Genomic DNA, 18,756 nt, shown 5'->3' on the forward strand with positions numbered 1-18,756 from the left:
CTGTGTTTGTGAGTGCAGAGGGATGGCTTGTGCAAGTGAAGGTATTTCTGCAGGGCCGCAGGACCTACAGCTCGGTGGCACAGTGCGCGTAAGAAAAACAGATGCCCACAAAAGCCCATCTTTTTAAATTTAAAAATTGTCACCAGAGATCAGTAACACAAGGACTGCAGTGACGATGGTTACTTTAATTGAAGCAGAGCCTACAGATACGGTGGTTTTCAAGTGTCCAAGTTTTGAATCAAATCTCTTTTAAAAACTTGCAGCTAAATGTACACCGACAGCACTGGCAAAGATAAAACCGTAGCTACGAAAGCAGAAAAGCCTGCTCGGAGGGTACCCGCTCAGGGAGAGGACTGACCGGCTTTTGTTAGCACCCGCGGGGGAAGCGGCGGGGACAGCCCGACCCGCGCCGGTGGGTGACACGGGCAGGTTCGGGACAACAGCAGAGGGGCTGCCAGGCCGTCCCCGCGCTTCGGCCAGGCCCCGCGACGTGCGGGACCCCCGGGAGGCTCCTCCTCTGCAGCGGGCAGCGCAGCCGGGCGGGCGCTGGGACACACCGCGGCCCCACGCGTGCGGTAGGTGCGGAGCAGCGCGGCCCGGCCACCCCCGACGGCGGGCGACCCCGGGGAAAGCCCCGCGATGCTGGCAGGGGCCGGCGGCCCCGGTAACAGGCTGCCGTGGGGGGCGGAGGAGCCGGGTGTTCCGGCCTCCCCACCGGGGAAGCAACAGGTCAGATTAAAAATCCCCGCGCCGTCCCTGGTGCTGCGTGTGTCAGCGGCCCAGCCGGGCACACCGCACCGCTCCGCACCCCTGCGCAGCCCGCGGCGGGAGGGGCGGCGGGGAGGAGAGGCGAGGCGGGAGGAGGGTGGGCGCGCCTCGGGCGCAGCGCGGGGTGCGGAGCCACCACCCCGCTCCGCTCCCTTCCGCGGGCATGCGCGCCTGCCTCGCACATGCTCACTGCGCCCGCAGCAGGCGCGCACACTCCGCAGCGCTGCGGCTCCGCGCTGCACCTCCGGTGAGTAGGGGCGGGGGGGGGGCGGCTACGGCCGCGGAGCGGTTTCCCCGCGCCCGCGGAGGGGGTCGGCGGCAGTGCGCTGCCGAGTGGGTATTGCCCGCCCGCGGCTGGTCCCGGAGCCTGAAACCGCCTGCGCGGAGCGGGGCGCTGCCGCGGAGCCGGGCGCTCGCCCCGAAAGCTGTCGAGGGGCGGCGGCGTTGGGGCAGCGCAGTGAGCTGCCCTCCGCGGGCGCGGAGCGACTCTGGGCGCAGCGCGGGCCTCTCCGCGGGGTTGGGGTGCTTCCTGCGGAGTTGCGACCGACAATTACGCGAGGCGGTTAATTAATGCGCGGCGCTTGACTTTGCCTTAAAACTGGCAGAACTGCTAAGTAATTTTTTTAAAAACCGAAGCGTGCGTTTAAATAAAATTAGTTGATGCGGTTGCTTGTACGAGGAGAACTTGCACTGCTGACTTACACAGTTTAAGTAAACTTGTTGAGCGTTAAGTTATGCTTGAGCCCGGTGAATGGCCTCTAAAGGAAATTATTCATGGTATACAACCGCTGTTTTTCAGACATCTCAAATAATGATATATTCTGTTTATAAAATTGTTATTGTTAAAGTACATACGGTTAACCAATAAACAATTTATTGGTCTACATCAAATTTATTAGCAGGAATTTTTTTCAGCGTAGCATTAAATTCACACATCCCTTAGCGCTGCTAAAGGCAATGGCAGGAATGGTTTATTGTTTAATCTCTCTTGTGGTCTTTACTAATTTACTGATAATTTCTTTCCTCTGCAATCCCATCCATAGAAGGGTTTCCCCCCAATATATTGAGAAAACATGTCTAAATTTTTTTCTGCCTGTCTGCATCTCTGTGTATTAGGGCGGTCTGGTCCACAAAAGGTGGGATATCTTTAGACTAGTTGTTTTATGTCCAAACTGATGTTTCTCAGATCCTTCTATATATTTAGTATTGCATTATTTTCTGTTAGTTGTTGCTACATACAAGATAAATTCTTTCTCCTCATCCTTTTTGACCTGGATAAGCCATTTCTATTCTTAGACAAAGCTGAATTTTTATTTCTACTTTGAAATTCAAGGGATCATGTGGCCTCAAGTGTTACGCAGGCAAATAGGAAAGACTTGCAGAACAAATGTCTTGAAAATAGTCAGTGCTCGCAACTTTGGAAGCATTCCAGAAACTTTTTAAGCATGTTTTGAAAATTCATTTGAAATGGCACAGCAGCTGATAACTTGATTAAATTATTCTAACTTCGATTCCTTAAAAAAATAAAAATAAAAAAACAACTTAATGTTTCATGCAAAATTAAATTGTGGAGTTATTCAGTCAAATATTGAGTCAAACTGTCCAGAGAATTCTTGTGCATCCTCTACTCCCCACCAACCGGTCAAAACATTTGCCTAAATAACAAGTGGTGTACTCTTTTGGTTTGGGGCTCATTGATTTGTTTTGCTTTGCTTTGTTTAGCCTGCTCCCCTCAGCGTGGTTTTTTTTTTTTAAATACTGCGTAGAGACTTGATTCCCATGACTCACTAATCTTATCACCATTATTTGGTTGAAATGTTTGAAATGGGCTCCTGTTTCAAATATCTCACAACCTTGGCAGTCTTAAATTTCATTAGGAAAGCTTCATTAGGGAGAAATAAAAATGTTGTTGATAATTCCCCCTCCAACAATAAGTCCCATATTCAACTATGCGATGTGTGCAGCTATGCCTTGATTATACAAAGGAGTTAAACTCGGGTATTCATACGGCAAACTTGATCTCAGAATGGCACTTAGAGTCTTGTGTCTTGCTGCGTTGTTGTGTTTAGCTGGTTGATATGCTAGATTTTTCTGAAAAGGTAATAATTTAATCCTGGAGAAATTAGTTGCATGTTTAACCTCAAGCCTGGAAGGCATTCATTCTCCCGCAGTCGGTGCGGCTGTATTTGTGTGTCAGTGTGTATACGTACACGCTGCTGACAAAGAAAACAATTAAAGAAGTTAGTAATTTTCTGCTGTCTTCCCAACTGTTATTTATGAAGTGTAATAGTAAAACAGCTATTCTGAAATCAGCTATAATTCTCTTCAGTAAGATTTGTTTCTTCTGTGCCAAATTTTGCAGTAACCAGATGGTTTTAAGGTGTCTTCAGCTGGAGAACAAGCAAGAACAGTGCTGAAGACTAATTACTGCTTGCAGTAAATTTCTTTTGCAATAAATTCACAGGTTGTTAGACTTAATCTGTGGAAGTGATTGTTAAGATTACTTGTGCAGTGAAAAATGCTGTTAAAATTTTGTGAAAAATAGCAAAAGTTCTTAGAATGCTAAGAAAATATTTTTAAATTAATTTTGCCTGGCTGGAGTAACTTTTGTTAGGGACGGACTGTTAAATGAAGTTGCAAATGCAAATCCTTTTCATAAACTGTGGAATGCTGCAGTTTTAATATGAAGATTTTAGATATATCCTGTAAGTGGAGGGGTCATTTGGTAGATCAAGTAGGGAAATCTTGTATTGCTGTTTCCAATGTATAGCTACCATGTGCATGTCTATTATTCACAGCAGTAGCAATATAAACTTGGTCAGTACGTGGTGTTGTCTCCTGGAGTAACAATCAGGTTCTTATAATCAAATTTCACAAAATTGTAATAGATGGGACAGAAAAATAGTTATAGCAGGAAGGCTCAAAAAAAAAAAATGTTCAAAGCTATAAACAATGGCATATACCAAAGAAAAGGCATTCCAGTTTCAGATACATCCATTTCAGTGGCTTAATTTAGTAAAAACTACAAGTTTAATTTTTTTAAGTGTATCTCTACTTAAAAAGGTGTAACTACTCAAACCTCTTGGCATAATATTCACTTTGCTATGAACAGGTAGAACTCAGCAACTCTCTTTCTGTCCCTTTGCTACTGACTATCCTGGCTGGGATTGTTTTTGAAGAGGTCTCATCAGAAAACAATTGTTCATGGCAGTCTAATTCTTAAAACAATACTTGGTCTTTATTTGCAGATCTTAACTCAAATAATGATGTTTAACAAACACCTTGTTTTAATCAGGTGAGGATAAGCCCCTCAATTAGGATGCAAATAATTGCTCCTCTCATTTGGGCCATTTGGGGCCTGGAGGTGTTGCCATTTGCAGGTAGATTTGGTGCTGCCAGAGTATTGAGGCGGGAGGGAGGAGAAAGCCGTCAACTTGCAAAATATTTTTTTTGATCACAGCATACAAAATCAGATCCAGTTCCCTTCTTCTGTGAGCTGTTCAGTTGCTCTTGATTTACAGCTGTGAGAGGTGTGAGAAGAAAATTGAATGCAAAATAGTGGTCTCTTTGTAGACAGTTGCAGTGAGTGTTTCGCAGAGTGAATATTTGGTTAAAAATCATCAAACCTCATTTTCACTCACTCTTTCTATTTGGGCTTTAATTAAGTATTTCAATTATTTCAAAGTGTGTAAAATAAAAGGAGAAATATTACATGGGCATAGTCTTTCCCATTTAATATTATTTGTCTGCAGCTGCTTAAGTCCTACAATTAGGAGTCACGTATAAACATGTTTATTTAACATCAGCGTTATCTGTTAGATTGTACATGGTTCATTAACATGGAGAGAATACTTTTTGTTTAATAGTGTGTGGGAGCTGCCAGAGGTCAGAAGAGGTTGTTTGCCTGAAGTCGAGATGGCATCTTGGCTTTGCTCTCATTCTGTTTGTCACCTCTGCTGTCTCCAGGAGATACCTTAGCACGGCACTAATGAAGTATTTTCCCTCGCGTTTACGTACAGAAGCTCAGTGGAAAGCCAGAAGTCTGCTGCAGAGTTGCGGTAAGGTTTATGGGGAATTTTAAGGAAGGTTTGTTGTAATTTGTGGAGGATTGTTTTAGTTGGGGTTTGATTAGAAAAAGTGGCTTGGAAAGGGAGGAGCAGGAGAGAAGGGAGCCTGAGACATTGACGAGGTGCCCACAAAGTGCGTGGCTGTAAATCTTGGTCTTTTACAGAATTGGGAGATGGGGGTCGATGGCTTGGGAAGTTCAGAGCGTTTTGTGGGCCATTGAGTAACATTTTGTTGCTGTCGGTGTGGCTGGTTTGCAGTTGGACTCAAAACAGCTGGACTTGGTGGTGATGCTGAGCTGAGAGCCAGGAGAAGAGGTGGCACCTCCATCTGCAGGGGATGGAGTGGGAACGGGCCCTTCAGTCTCCTGCAAAGCTATGGGGTGCTCTCTGCGCTTTCTACTGTTGGCTAGAAACGTGCTTGGATATAGGAAACGGTATCAGGGGCACTGGAAATACCTTGTAGAAGTAACCACAGCCTCAAGTTTGAAAAGATTACTTAAAATATTTTAATATGATTTATGTATATGACTAATAGCCATGCACTGCCCACAGGGTTGATGGAGAGATGTGCACGCACACATATATACACAATTTCATTTTTTATTTGAGCTTCTTGAAAATGTTTCTCAATGTTTCCGACAAGTTGGTGAATTTCTCCAGCCCAAACTGGATGGTGGAGGCTGTTTGGGCTTTTTTTTTTTTTGCCTTGCAGGGAGAATATAATTTAATTTTTTTTTTTTTAATAAAAAATTGACTTTATGATTTTTATCAAGCAAGAATCCCTGATAGATCATAACCAAAAGGTATTGAATAAAATGACCGTTATTGTAGAGATCAAAGAGGCTGTGGAAGATGCACTGTGAATGAAACGTAGTGCAGGTGTGCAATTTTTTAAAAGCAAACCAGTAAAAATGGAAGTGATTTAAAAAAAGAAAAAAAACCAACTGAAATTCTGTTTTGATTATAACTTGTAACTGACATACAGTGAGGGCCTGAATACTGTTTCAAAAAAGCCAGCGAAACAACTGTTTCTAAAAGTAGCAGGTTCCCTCAGAAGCGTAGAGAGAGAACGAAAATAAGCGTTATGTTAGGGGGGGAATGTCTGGTATAGTGTTTTGTTTTTGGTTTTTTTTTTCTTTGAATTATTTTCAACAAGTACTTACTCTGTTCTGTATTTTTAAGAAATTATGTGGACAGCAATTTTGTTTCTTTACCAAGGCAGTGAAAACACCAAGAATCCTTTTTATAATTTGGAAAGAATGTCAAAAGAATGAAGTAGTTAAACCTAAGTGTATTAGATCATATGCCTTAAATGCACAAATAAGCATAACTGCAATCACAGAAACCAATGTTAAAACCACCAGGAAAACTCACCCACAACCCATAATGACTTAAAGGGAATGACCTCAGCCATTGTGAAATTTGTGCCTATTTGTTGACTGACATTTTTTTTTGTAGAAGCAGAGTGCGTGTTTCGTTGGGGTGTGGGATTTTGTTGTTTGAAAGGCTGCTGAGGGGTTTTTTTTGTTGTTGTTGTTGCTGCCAGGTTTGAATACAAAGAGTGAAAATGGGATTGAGGCCTGGAGAGCTTGGATATTATTTGGGCCTTAGCAATTCGAAAGCAGGTGAAAGGTTTGCTATTGATGGACAGAAATGGTTAGAAATCGATTGACGTTTGTTTTTCAGATGTTAGAAACTTCCTTGATGATAGCCCATTTCAAACTTATTCCCAGCTGGTTTCTCCTTAAGGAAATGAAGGTTTAAAGTATTTGGTTACAAACCTGAGATTTCTTCACGTCCGTGTCTTTGTGAGTGCTGCATGAGATGCCGGTGTCATTCATCTCCCTTCTGCTTTTTGGAAAGGAAATTGATGCGCAGTAGAGCCTCAGCTTGCCTTTTCTGCAACGCCACTTAATTCAGGGAAATGGAAGTCTTGAATTATTTCAACAATGATAGACTTCTTTGGGGATGTTTTAAAATAAACCAATGCTATGGCCTGCAAGCCTGGCCAGAGCCAAGTCACTCTGCAGACAAGGTTTCTCTCTGGTGCCCGGTCCTGGCAGTGAACTACTTTTCTGGGTTGCGGTAATTAAAGAAGGTCTACATTTAATTGCCTGTTCTTAGATGTGCAGAAAGGTTTAAGAAAATTGATAATTTTATGCTGTTTGGTGCTAACTCTAGGTGTTCAGTCATGCGGTGCAGAAATTCTCACTTGCCATCTCTGCTTTTGAAAAGGAAAACAGCCCAGATAAATAAATAAAAATCCTAAATAAAAAGAACAATTTCATACTAATCAGCCCAGATAGTAACTAGTTAACTTGTAGAGTTGACAGCTCTGTCTGTGCTGGAAAGGGCAGACTTCACAAAGAAAATCAACCCGAGTAGGAAGGCCTGGTAGTTCCAGACAAAGACAAGAGGACATGGGGAAAATTTCTTAAACTCAGCAAATGCCTTAAAAACTGGAAATACCTCTAGGATTACTCAGGCACCCACAAGAAACAGTGAGGGGAAAGTGGGGCAGGCATCTGATTATTTTTATTTATTATTTTTTAAATAGGTTGAGTAAGCAAAGCAATCTGAGGGCCCCAGTTATTTACAACTTAGTCTGTGCAGAGAGGCTCATCTGCTGTCTTAAAGGCAAGTTTTGCATCTATTGCAAATTGCATTTTTTGATGACACATTTGATTGAGCTTTTTGCTGTGTAATTGTCCTACAGCTACTTCAAAATAACTTTGATCAGTTTTGAGTATAGATCTGTATCACCAGTTTGATTCCTATTGCAACCGCTCTTCTGTGCTAAATTACCATCTTTAGAGTTTAATTGTGAGTATCGGATGATTCTTTAAGTCAAAATGTGTTTACAAAATACTTTATTTTCAGTAAATGTTGACAATGTGTACTTCAGTTTTGTAAACTGTACTGCTATGCAAATTTATTGGGTTTTTTTCCCTTTTCTGTGGCTGAAACAACTCAATCTTGTTTAGAATTGAGCAATACTTTTAATTTGAAAAAGAGATTGTTTTTCCACGCGTTAACAAACTAAAAAGCACCTTTTTTTTTAAAGAAACATTACACTTTATAAGTAAAACATTTTAATGTTATATTTGCTGTGTCTAAATTTTCCCTTTTTTAGTAGGCTAACTTTATTTTTTTTTTTTAATTTATAAAAGCATGGTTTTTGCTAGCTTACATTTGGCAAGTGCTACGTTGATACTACTCCTCTCCACTGAGATACAGGGTTAGAAGTAAGTCAGCTTTAATACTTGTAGAAAAATAGATTCATGTTCTCCTTCCTTATGTTTAAATGTGGGTAAGTGTGTTGGATCCAGTCCTGCCACTGCAGTTTCTAGTCATTTCACTCGAATAAGGATTGGCCTCTTATTTAGAGGGACCAGTTTTAAATCTCTATTTGTTGCACAAGTGCATTAAAAAAAAAAAAAAAACACACAAAAAAAAAAACCTGAGTAAAGAATCACATTGTAACCACAAGTCCAGTTGACTTCTTCAGTGCCTAAGCCTTGCACAACAGGAGTGGGAATCGCCATTTGCTATCCGTGCTCGGCAGCAGTTGGCAAAAGCTAACAAATCCAACTCGAGTGGGAAGCCGGTGCAGGTCCCTGAGAGGCAGGTACCACAGCCCCTGCAGTGACAGTGGATGTGACCTCCTGCACCGGAACACCTTTGCAGTGATATGGCTTGGTATAACATCTCTTCTGACCTAATACTCTTAAGTGTGTTGGTAGAATTATGTGTGAAGCAGGAAAGTAGAGCAGGCACCAATTTTCTTTTTATTTATTGAAATAAAGTTAAGATCCTCATTCTGTTTAGCTTTGATGGCCTGTTGTGTAAATGTCTACTTTAGAGGAATCTTGTTTTTAATAAAATTCAGTTCTCTCAGAAAAAGAGGCAAGCTTAGGTCTCTGACCTAAAATACATAATCGTTCAGCAACGCTGTAAATGCGTGTAACCCTGTACAAGGCAATGTAAGATATCTTTTATGAGAAAATTCTGACAGACCTTTGCTGTATCTCCTTAAAATGACTTTGCCCTCTTCAGTACCTCTGTGCCTGAAAATTTTAAGTAGTGATTAGAAAGAAGGCGTATTCTGCCTATTATCATATATATATGATTTAATTTTGATTGTTTGGCAACCATCCTTCCTGTTCACTGCAGCAGATGAATATAATTTGAGGAAGAGAAATGGATGAGGACTAGGGAAGCAAACTGAGTCTTCTGTAAAAAATATTTGAGATCCAGCAAAACTTCTGAGCTAGATTAGTTTTGAAACACCACTTAGACCCCTCTGCAAAATAGGGGTGGGTGGTGGAGACAAATACTTGATTTGAAATTGGAAGTAACAAAGGATGCTGTTGCTAGAAGTCAGATGCATTGATGTTGGAGCCTGATGCTTTCCTTCTTAAAGCCCAGTGCTTCTCCTTTTCCCAGTCCCCCCTGCCACAAATCAGGATTATTCAATCGCAACAGCAGTTTAACCGTGTCTGTGGTGGAGTGGGATGGTTGCTTAACGATGCACAGAAGCATTGTGCCCTGGCTTAGGACAGGAAGTGGAAAACGAATATTGTTTTGAACTTGAACTTTGTGAGCAGACAGAAAGTAATTATTGGAGCTGGAACTCCCTTGGGAGAAGAGGGGGAGTGATGCACTGTGCTTCTAAGCAGCACTGCGGGATCTTAAATATCTAGCCGTGTTTAATGCTTTGGTTTTACATTTCTGCTTTTTAATTGATCTTCTGCTCCTCATTTTTTTTCCTTGGCAAACAGAGGAAGAAACAATTGCATGCAGACTTCATGTACTGTATTTATTGATAGACACCCTCCTGTTCCCCCATTTGCTGGTGGGACAGGACTCTTAAATTTCTGTGTTGGTCCTAGTGTTGCTTTCAGTTATAGAACGAACTCTTTTACTGTCTGGGTTTCTTAAAAAAGCCTATTATAATATGGAAAATTGACTTAATTGATTATTAAGAGCACAAAATTGTATGTTAAGCCATTTAATCAGAAGCCATAAGCCACTTGTGTAGTATTTAATATTAAACTACAGAAGTTTTAAATCTGTTTTATAAAGTAGAAAACCGCACTGAAAGGACACAAAGTCTGCATAGTTGTGAAGTTAACATTTTGAGTATCAACTTTTGGTAACATGTTACAATTTTCTAGGGGAAAAAAAAAAAAGGGAAAGCTGTGCCTTCACTGAATGTTTTGCTATATTTCAGTGGCCTGTGAGTTCAGCAAACTACCTGAGTTTGGGGTTTGTTTGTTTGTTTTTTCTCTACTGTGGTTGCTACTTAAAAAAAACCTCTTCAACAAAGAATAATCATTGCAAGACTTCAGCTTTTACAATCATAGAATAGTTAGGGTTGGAAGGGACCTTTGGTGTCTTCTGTAGATTTTTAAAACACTGTTCCCTGTTAAGTTAAATAATTAAAGAAGGAAAAAGAGTTGGTTTTTTTTTTGCTAACTTTTTGAAGATGAAACTTCTACCTGTGGTAGGTACATGATTTTTTTGTTCTCAGAAAGGAATAATTCCTTATTTTAAAAATACAATTTGAAATGTAAAGACAAAATTACATTAATTTTCAAAGTAAAGTTAAATACATATTCTTTATGATCCCTGATCAAGTTCATGGGACTATTTTAATCTTACATTAACACAGTTGTGGGATTCTTTATTTGTGCTGAAGTTTTAGAGGTCATAAAATTAAGTCACTTTAAAAGAAAATTGTGTGATGATTTATTGTAGCAAAGTAGGCAAAATTCCTCTAGAGATTTTAATATCTTCCACCTGGTATATAAATGAAAAGAAAATATTCTTTAGCTGGTGACTAATTTGTCACTAATACCCAGGGGGTCCTTCATTACAATGCAAAGATGTCAGTTTTAAGAGAAACATACAGTGAAAAAACTGAGTGCAACTTCCTCTTGCAGACATTTGCAAAAAAAAAAGAGAAAAATAAAAGTCTGGAAGGCAGCTGAAGCAGTGTGAAGGAAGGCTCTAAAGTTATCATTCAGGGCAAAATGTTTGGGGAAGGATTTTTACCTGCGGGCTTCAGTGGAATTCATTAGGACGTGTTCGAGGAGAAAAGTCACTCGATCCGACTCCAGAGGAGGAGCTCTGACATGCAGTAATACCCAGGCTGACGCTCTGTTCTCCTCCAGACTGCACGTACTGCATCCTGGCAACTGTTTGAGGAGGAACTGTGTTGTTTAAAAAAGTCCCGCTCTGCTCACTAATGGCTTTTATACTCTTATCACAATGTTAAATGAACTGGGTCCAAGACCTCTAGTTCAGATGAAAATGCTGCCTAGAGAATATCTGCAGCTACTGACAGCTCAAACCTGCCAACAGAGATCACGGTGTCTCTGCCACATCAGTGTCTCGAGAAGTCACTTTTCCCAGCGGAGAACTATTCCAGTGTCCAGACACTTGCATAGCGTCATCTCTTTGCCTTTTGCCACAGTAACAAAACTTTGACTCCACTCCTGTCCTTCTAGTACTGCAGTTTCACAACATCTCTGTATACAGAGGGGGAGTGTGAGCCATCGCAAGATCAGGAGAGACTGCAATGAGGATTTTTATCTCCCTCCCTTAAGAAACCAATTCTGCACTTGTGTCATATGCGATTAGGCAGAGTGAAACATGAATGTAAATATGATAAGACATTTGCTTGTGACCAGCTTTAGAAATGTGAAGTAGATGATTGGCAATGGCAGCAAAATGTCGGCCTGTGGCAGCAGAGTATCTGCAAGCAGCCTCTGTTGTCTGCTTTACTGGTACAAGAATCGCAGCAGCTCCTCTGCTTTCCACTTCAGGAGTGGATGCTCTCGGATGGAGCAGATAGGGCACTATCCTGTGTCCCTGTGGCAGCAGCAGTCTAGCTTCTTGAGGGCTTTCTGGTTTACTCCTCCTCTACTTTTTAGTACAACCGCAGAAGTCTCTGAGGAAGCATGATAGTAGTCGATGTCTGCGCCAGAAGTAATGATTCAGAGTTAGGATTGCAGTGATGTTAGAGATTGGGGAAGAAGTAACAAGTTCTGCACCAAACAATGTATGTGTTGGAAACAACATGCACAACAACTTTGTGGTAAGTGTTTGTGTAGTTGGGGGGAGCCCTGGCGTGTCCTGCAGATTCCAGGCCGTGTTAACACAGTTCTCTTTTCTGACTAGAGAGTAAAATTTAATCTCTGCCATTCTATGGTTAGTTGGAGAAAAAGAAGATTTTATGTTCTGTCAGAAGCAGATTATTGGAAAGGAAATTTAGTGGTTTTGCTATTTTCATTCAGTTTTAGTGTATTCTTCAGTCAGAGCACTGAGGTGAATAAGAAACATTTTTGTATGTGTGGTGGGTTAACCTTGGCCGATCAGGGGGAGAAAATAAGATTAAAAAGCTCATGGCTCAATATAAAGACAAGGAGATCATTTGCCAATTACCATCACAGGCAAAATAGACTCAAATTAGGGGAAATTAATTTATTGCCAATTAAAATAGCATTGGATGATGAGAAACAAAGGCAAGAACTAGAACACTTCTGCTCATCCCCTTTCCCAGGTTCAACTTCGTTCCTGCGCTCCAAATTCCTCCACCTCCCCTCAAGTGGTGAGGGGATAGGGAATGAGGGATTGCAGTTGGTATAAAATATTTCCCTTCTACTACTCCTTCCTCATCCTCACACTTCTCCCCTACTTCAGCGTGGGCTCTCTGTGGGCTGCGGTTCCCTTCAGGAGAGCTGGCTCCAGCCTCCTCTCCAGGAGCTGCAGTGCAATCTGCTCTGGCACCTGGCGCACCTCCTTCCCGCCTTTCTCTCAGGCCTCAGTGCAGGCCTCGCAGGGCTGTTTCTCTCACCTTTTTCCTTTCTGAAAAGGAGTTTTGCTGAGCTTTGTCCTATTTTAAACACATTTTCACAGCGGTGCCACAGGTTTCTCCTGACGGGCTCAGCTGGGCCCTGCTGTGGGTCTGTTGCGGGGCTGCCTGGAACCGGCTGGAACAGGCACGGGGCAGCCTCTGGCCTCTGCTCACAGAGGCCTGTGCAGCCCCCTCTGCCAGCGCCCGGGCACAGACACCTGCTACAGCATGACAGAATCAGCACTTTATTAATTTTTGTTGAACTGTGATCTGGAGTGCTTCCACATCCCACCCTGTGCGAATCACTACTGTTTTTAGAGCGTTTTAGAACAGGGAAGAAAAGGGAGGGGTGACAGAAGAAGGTCAGCCTTGCTTATCCTGCAGCCCAGCTGAGGTAAGAGACAAGTCTGAAAGTAGGGAGCGATCCCTGGTTGCTGAAAGCTAAAATTAGATCCATCTTTTCAAAAGTCTCTGAGTAGATGCTAAAAGGCTATTTGGGCATCTTGTGGGCACAAGTCATCCTGCACAGAAAACTGAACTTGTGCTTGACTGGTGTTTAAGGACTGAATTTTTTTAAAATAATCTAATCACACTTGTATAGTAATGTGCTGGCTGTTGAAATGTGTTGTTATTTTCTAAATGACTGAACTGGGGACATGTTTTTTCCATGTTCAGGATTTTTCTTGAGAGTTTTTTTTTTTGGGTTTAAGTGGCTTGTAATTTCGTAACTCCTCTGATGATGGGAAAGGCTACTGTAGGAGACTTGTCCTCCTCCGCATCTCTCCAGAGGCCAAACCTTTTTATATGTTTCAGTTTTTTTGGATGTGTTCTATTAATATTCACATCAGGAGTGTAGAAACAGATGAGGTGGTCTTGCCATTAAATGGCAGCCGTCCTTTGATTTTAACTATGTGTCCAGGGCTTAAATAACATTTAAAATTTCCTTCAGATGTTGATCTTCGGGGCTTTCTAAGCCATTAACCTGAAGCTTGTATGGCATTGTTCTTCTACCTGATTTTTGCTACAAAGAAAAATCCATGTTCAGTTCCTTATAAGCCACTTGCCATTCCTGTTGATGATGGTGGCTCTGTGCCTGGGAAGAGCCTGGAGTGTGCAGGGGAGAGTGGAAATACGTTTAGTTTGAGAAGGATCTTGCCAAAGATTTACCTGTAGCCACTAACAAGGCGGTGAGTGAAGATGACTATATGGTGCTAGTGTTATTGCACATATTAATGTGCCAGGTGCTCTGTTGTCAAACTAAGATCTTGTAGGGCTTCTTTTTTTTCTTCTCAAGAGAGCCTTACATTATACCTTTGTCCTGGGAACCAAGTTAGTAAAGTTATTTGAATGACAGTCAGCTCAGGAGAGAGCTCTACGTAAGCATTTTTATGCTTAACCTGACAAGCCAAAGTCTTGCTCCAAAATATTGTCTGCCATTCTACAAAGAAACTGTCAGCCTTTCATTAATCATTCAGTGGTCCTTTAACTATATGGTAAACAAAACCCACCAGGCCTGTGTTGTCCTGCTTGCAGCCAATTCTCTTTTGCTCAACACCTCATGCAGAACTTGGTTTGAAACCCAATCTAGCGAGGTGCTGCCTCCCCCAGCAGACATACTATTAATGGCCCAGATGTCCCCTTAATGAAAGGGTTTTGTTGTGCCAACACGATGCTCTCTGGCCTTCCTCAAATGGATGCTCTCTGTGTTGATGCAGATACCATTACCAGAAGAAGCAGTATGGAACCTGCAATCTTGTGGTCACTGGAACTTAAAATTCTGTAATTATTTATATACTCTTAGAGGTTAATACATACTGCACTTTTTTCAGAGTCACTGAAAATCAAGCCCTGAGTTGTCATGGGTTTTTTTGGGTTTGTTTTTTTTTTTGTAGTGCCTCAAATGGTTGATGTATCCTTGTGACCTTTGAAAGTGCAGTTTGGATTGTAATCCACAAATCAAATGTTAATAAAGAAGAAATAGCTGGGATGTGACTTGTGGAGGCATTTTTCAGATGGTCCCCTGACAGTGAACGGTGCAGTGCTTAGAAGTTGGAGTATTACTTACGCGAAACGGAAGCCAGTTTAGTTGCCAAATACTTTAACTTTTGAGTTGACTGAATATAGGTATGCTTTGCCCTGAAGTCTTAGCCTAGAAGTTACACAGCAGTTCCCGACACTGTAAATATGAAGATTTCCAGGCTCATTTAAGTGCTGTCAGCCAAGGCTTGTGTTCAGTCTTAAGCATTTTTCACTTTGGTTAGGAAGGCCTGAAATAATCAATCATTGGAAAGGAAGCTGAGTTATCCTGACATGAGTTCAAAAGAAATATTTTTCCCAGATTGTAAATGTCCAAAATACACTGCATAAATTTGTTGTGCTGAATGTTAACTTAGAATGGTGAAGGTAAGTGACTATAAAATCAATTTCATGTTTAATTAGTTGTATACATGATTCATATTTTTTAAAAATTTTTATTCCAGTTTCTTGCCAGCCTTGTGTTTTATACTGCTTTGAATCTGTGAGTTTGTATTTCGAGGCAATACTTGTGGAGTGATGGCCACCAGCTCTCATCTTTCAAGGATATACTAAGTGCATTTTTGATTTGAGGATTTTGACTATCTAGATACTGACAAGTCAGATTTTTTTTTTTTTAATACAAAAGATACAATCCAGTTGTTTTTAACAATGTGTGTAATCTCAGAGAAGTAAAATCCTATGCTTATCCCTTAAAAAGCTCTTCAGAAAAATAATTGCAAGGAGGAAAGAACCTGCCGAGTCACCTTCTGCTTAAAAGCACTTACGAGTACCCTGTAGCCAACCACTATGTTCACTGACACTAAACACCAGTGAGCAATCTCCCACCAATTCCTAAATGTTATTTCATTTTCTAGTTATCTAGTAGATAACTGTTCTTAACTGTAGTAGATGGCTGCCAAAGTATACGCATGACACGAAGTAAACACCCAACGGAGTTTGATACCCCTGCAAATAGGACAGTGCTGTAGATGCCTAAAGTAGAAGTCAGGTCAGAAGTCAGCTGACTCAAGGGCAGCTCATGAGTGGGGTCTATGGGTTAAGTAGGGAAGGCTTCTCAAAGCCATGTTAAATTAATCTGTTTGTCATTTAACATTAAAATAGTAAAAGTGGTGCCCACTTCAACTATATTGGAGTATTTAATTGTAATCCTTTGTTTACAGAAAAGTACAGGTAGCTGTCACCTGAGCAGTGGAGTAATTTGGGCAGACTGTCTTACTTGGCATTAGAACTGCAGTCACCCTGTGAACAATGGGACCCTCCTTGCAGCAGTCGTGTTGATAGAGTGCAGGTATGGTTTCAAGACTGGATTAAGCTAACCGAGGGCTGTCTTGGCATCGAAAGAAGTGTCCTCCTCAGCCTGTGTGCGTGTTCATTTCTCCTCCTCTATGTTGGTGCTATTGGACATGCTTCAAACTGGATCAACTTGCTGATCCAGCTGAGAAGAAAGCCAGAAAAATATCAGTTTGCTGGTTTGGCTGTAAACAAATTTGTGTGGTTGCAGGAGTCTGCAAGAGTTTGTGGCTGGGGCAGGGAGAGAACATGGTTGTATCTTTGGTCATAAGTAAGGTCTTTGAATTTTTACAGTCGTTTGAAGCCCATCAGATCCTGAGACAGCTATGCTTTTACCCTTAATAACGGAACTTCCAGGCAACAATTTGGGAAAGAAGTCAATTTACATCGTGTAGTCAGCTTAGTTGTTGAGGATTAATCGGCTTGATGCTTTAGTTTAGGCATTTTTTTTCATGTTCCCTCTTTTATTTATGCATTTAATATATAAAATTCCAACCCTTACCTGGCTTGGACTTCAACAGCACGTGCCAAGTCCTGTCCTGTTCCCTCACGTGGTTCCCAAGAGTACTTTTGGGTAGGTATTTTTGAAATATGCATCTTCAGCACATTCCAGAGGAGGTTCAGAGCAATACATGAAGCTTACTGCTGCTTTCTTCTAAGGCAGCTAGAGAAGCTGGAGGAAAGTCATGGTTGTGTATTGAATGATAAGAGTGCTTGCCCCAGTCATAGGAAGCCCAGGATTATTTCCTCCAGATGTAGGCTGTATGTGACTTCCTCCATGGATAATGGTGACACACTGATCCTGATTTTATTCCCATTTTGGATCTTGTCAGAAGTTACTTGCCCAAAATTTAGAACCATGTTATTAGGACAGTGATGAGAATCAGGAATCCCTAATTTCTGGGTTTCTGAAGTCATTGGTGCATTGACTACTTAAAGACTTCACTGAAATGAGCTATAGCAATCCCAATTTTTTGGCTGTAATTTGTACAGTTTGGGAATTTTAAAGTAGCATTAACTCTCCCTTCAAGTGGGTTTAGTAGGATTGACTGACTCGCTATTTTAATTACTGAATGTAGATTACGTATATAGAAGAAAAACTTCTCTCTGACAAAAGCATATTATGTCTTGGTTCTTAGTACTAACCAGCTGAACTTTAATTTCACAGCTTACTGCCAACAGCTGCCTTACTAAGACATAGTACTCATAATAAATGAAATTTCATGAAAAAAGAAAAATGAAAACTTTGTTCCAGCTGGATTGAAAAGGCAGTTGGAGCATTTCTATCCTGCATATAAAGCTGCCATCCACATAAACATTTCAAATTACTTTTTCATTTTTAATAATCAGGATCAGACCTTTTCTTAGTATTGAGGCAAATGCAAGATATTAGAAACATACAATTTCATTCAAAGTCCATTAGTTATTGAATCCTGTCCAAAGTTAAGCATTTGAAGTGTTTTGGGAGAAACTCACCTTTTAGTTTCAGGTTTTTGATAACCTACTTGGATGAAAACCCTGAAATGAGCAGACCCCTCTAGTCCTGCTTGCTAGCACTGAGATGGATGTTGGTTACATCATTTGCTCTTGGAGCTGTTGCTTGTGTATTGTTGAAAGCCCTGCAGCTGATGAGCGCTTGCCCAGACTACCAACAGGAGTCTCAGTTAAATTATCACGCAGCCTCTCTGCACATGGAAGAGATTAATTCTCGTAGCCACAAACAGAATGAATGCTTTGTACTTAGTACCATAATGTAAGTTCATGCTGAAATACAGTGCCAGTAACCAACTCCTTCACCGATAAATTCACAGTTCTAATAACCATGTGTTTTTACAGCATCCTGATCCCAAAGGATCAAAGAAACACTGATTTATTTAGCTTTCGGTCCCATCCCCCGTTGTTCTTGCTCCTTCCCTTTGCTCCCCATGAGCTCAAAAGAGCCATATATGAGGTGAAACCCAACTGTTATTGTATAGTCCACAGCAGGGAGGGACACTTTGCAAAACCACAGAAAAGAACATTTTAGCCGGTAGAAATGTCAGGAAGTGTTGTGGGCAGACAGAACACAAAACACTAGAAGCCTACTTTAGCCAAGAGTCGATACCAACCTGTCTAAACTGCTGTAGAATTCTTTAGTGACGATAAATTGATTGAAAGTTAAAAATTCAACATCTTAAATTACATTATGCCTGTGGCATACAACTTCGCTGCTGTATAGAAAGGTTCATTGAAGACAGGAGTGGTGTTTCCAAAACCTGGTTGATGATGCACCTAACAGTATTAGTTCAAGACAGCAAAGGTGAGAAGTGTTGAGGTGAGTGTCTGATGAAGCAGGTGTGCATTATTCACTAGAGGTGCCAGCAGCAGAAGCGTTTTGTCCTTTAGTTAGGAAAAGGTAAGTAATCCTTACAAGGAGCATTGCCGCCCTACAGCTGAGCTATTGGAAATGTGATCGTGTCCCCAGACCTCTGTGAAGGCCCCTTGTCCTATTGCAAGGGTGTGCTAAGACACTAACATCTCTTGTAAGTAGTCCCTGGGGGCTGTTAGGGTTTATACCCCAAGTGTTTCCAAAGCTGTAGGACTGGTTGATGTTGATCAACAAGAGGCCAACCCAATACAAGAAGATTTCTGAAAATTTGAGTCAACAAAACTATTCAGCAAGCATTACTGCAATTACTTTACAAAAAGATGTTTTATGCTTCAGACAGTATTTGGTGGCTGTTGTATTACAGC

The 18,756-nt window shown here is 41.3% G+C and overlaps 1 protein-coding gene across 2 annotated transcripts in view; it reads left to right on the plus strand.

The window, feature by feature from the left end:
* Positions 1-481: 481 nt before the first annotated feature.
* EYA2 (EYA transcriptional coactivator and phosphatase 2) overlaps positions 482-18,756 on the plus strand; it is a 97,975-nt gene continuing 79,700 nt past the window's right edge. Inside the window, exon 1 of one of the 2 annotated variants that reach the window (XM_086760540.1) lies at positions 482-575. Coding sequence is in view for 1 of the 2 variants with exons in the window: in XM_086760539.1 (XP_086616665.1) it covers positions 951-1,015 (65 nt within the window). In the remaining variant the exon portion in view is untranslated. Of the gene's footprint in view, positions 576-900; positions 1,016-18,756 lie in introns of those variants that run through there. The other variant, XM_086760539.1, reaches the window with a different exon arrangement.

This window comes from Chlamydotis macqueenii, chromosome 16, assembly GCF_036417535.1.
Source record: "Chlamydotis macqueenii isolate bChlMac1 chromosome 16, bChlMac1.mat, whole genome shotgun sequence".
Taxonomy (NCBI): Eukaryota; Metazoa; Chordata; class Aves; order Otidiformes; family Otididae; genus Chlamydotis; species Chlamydotis macqueenii.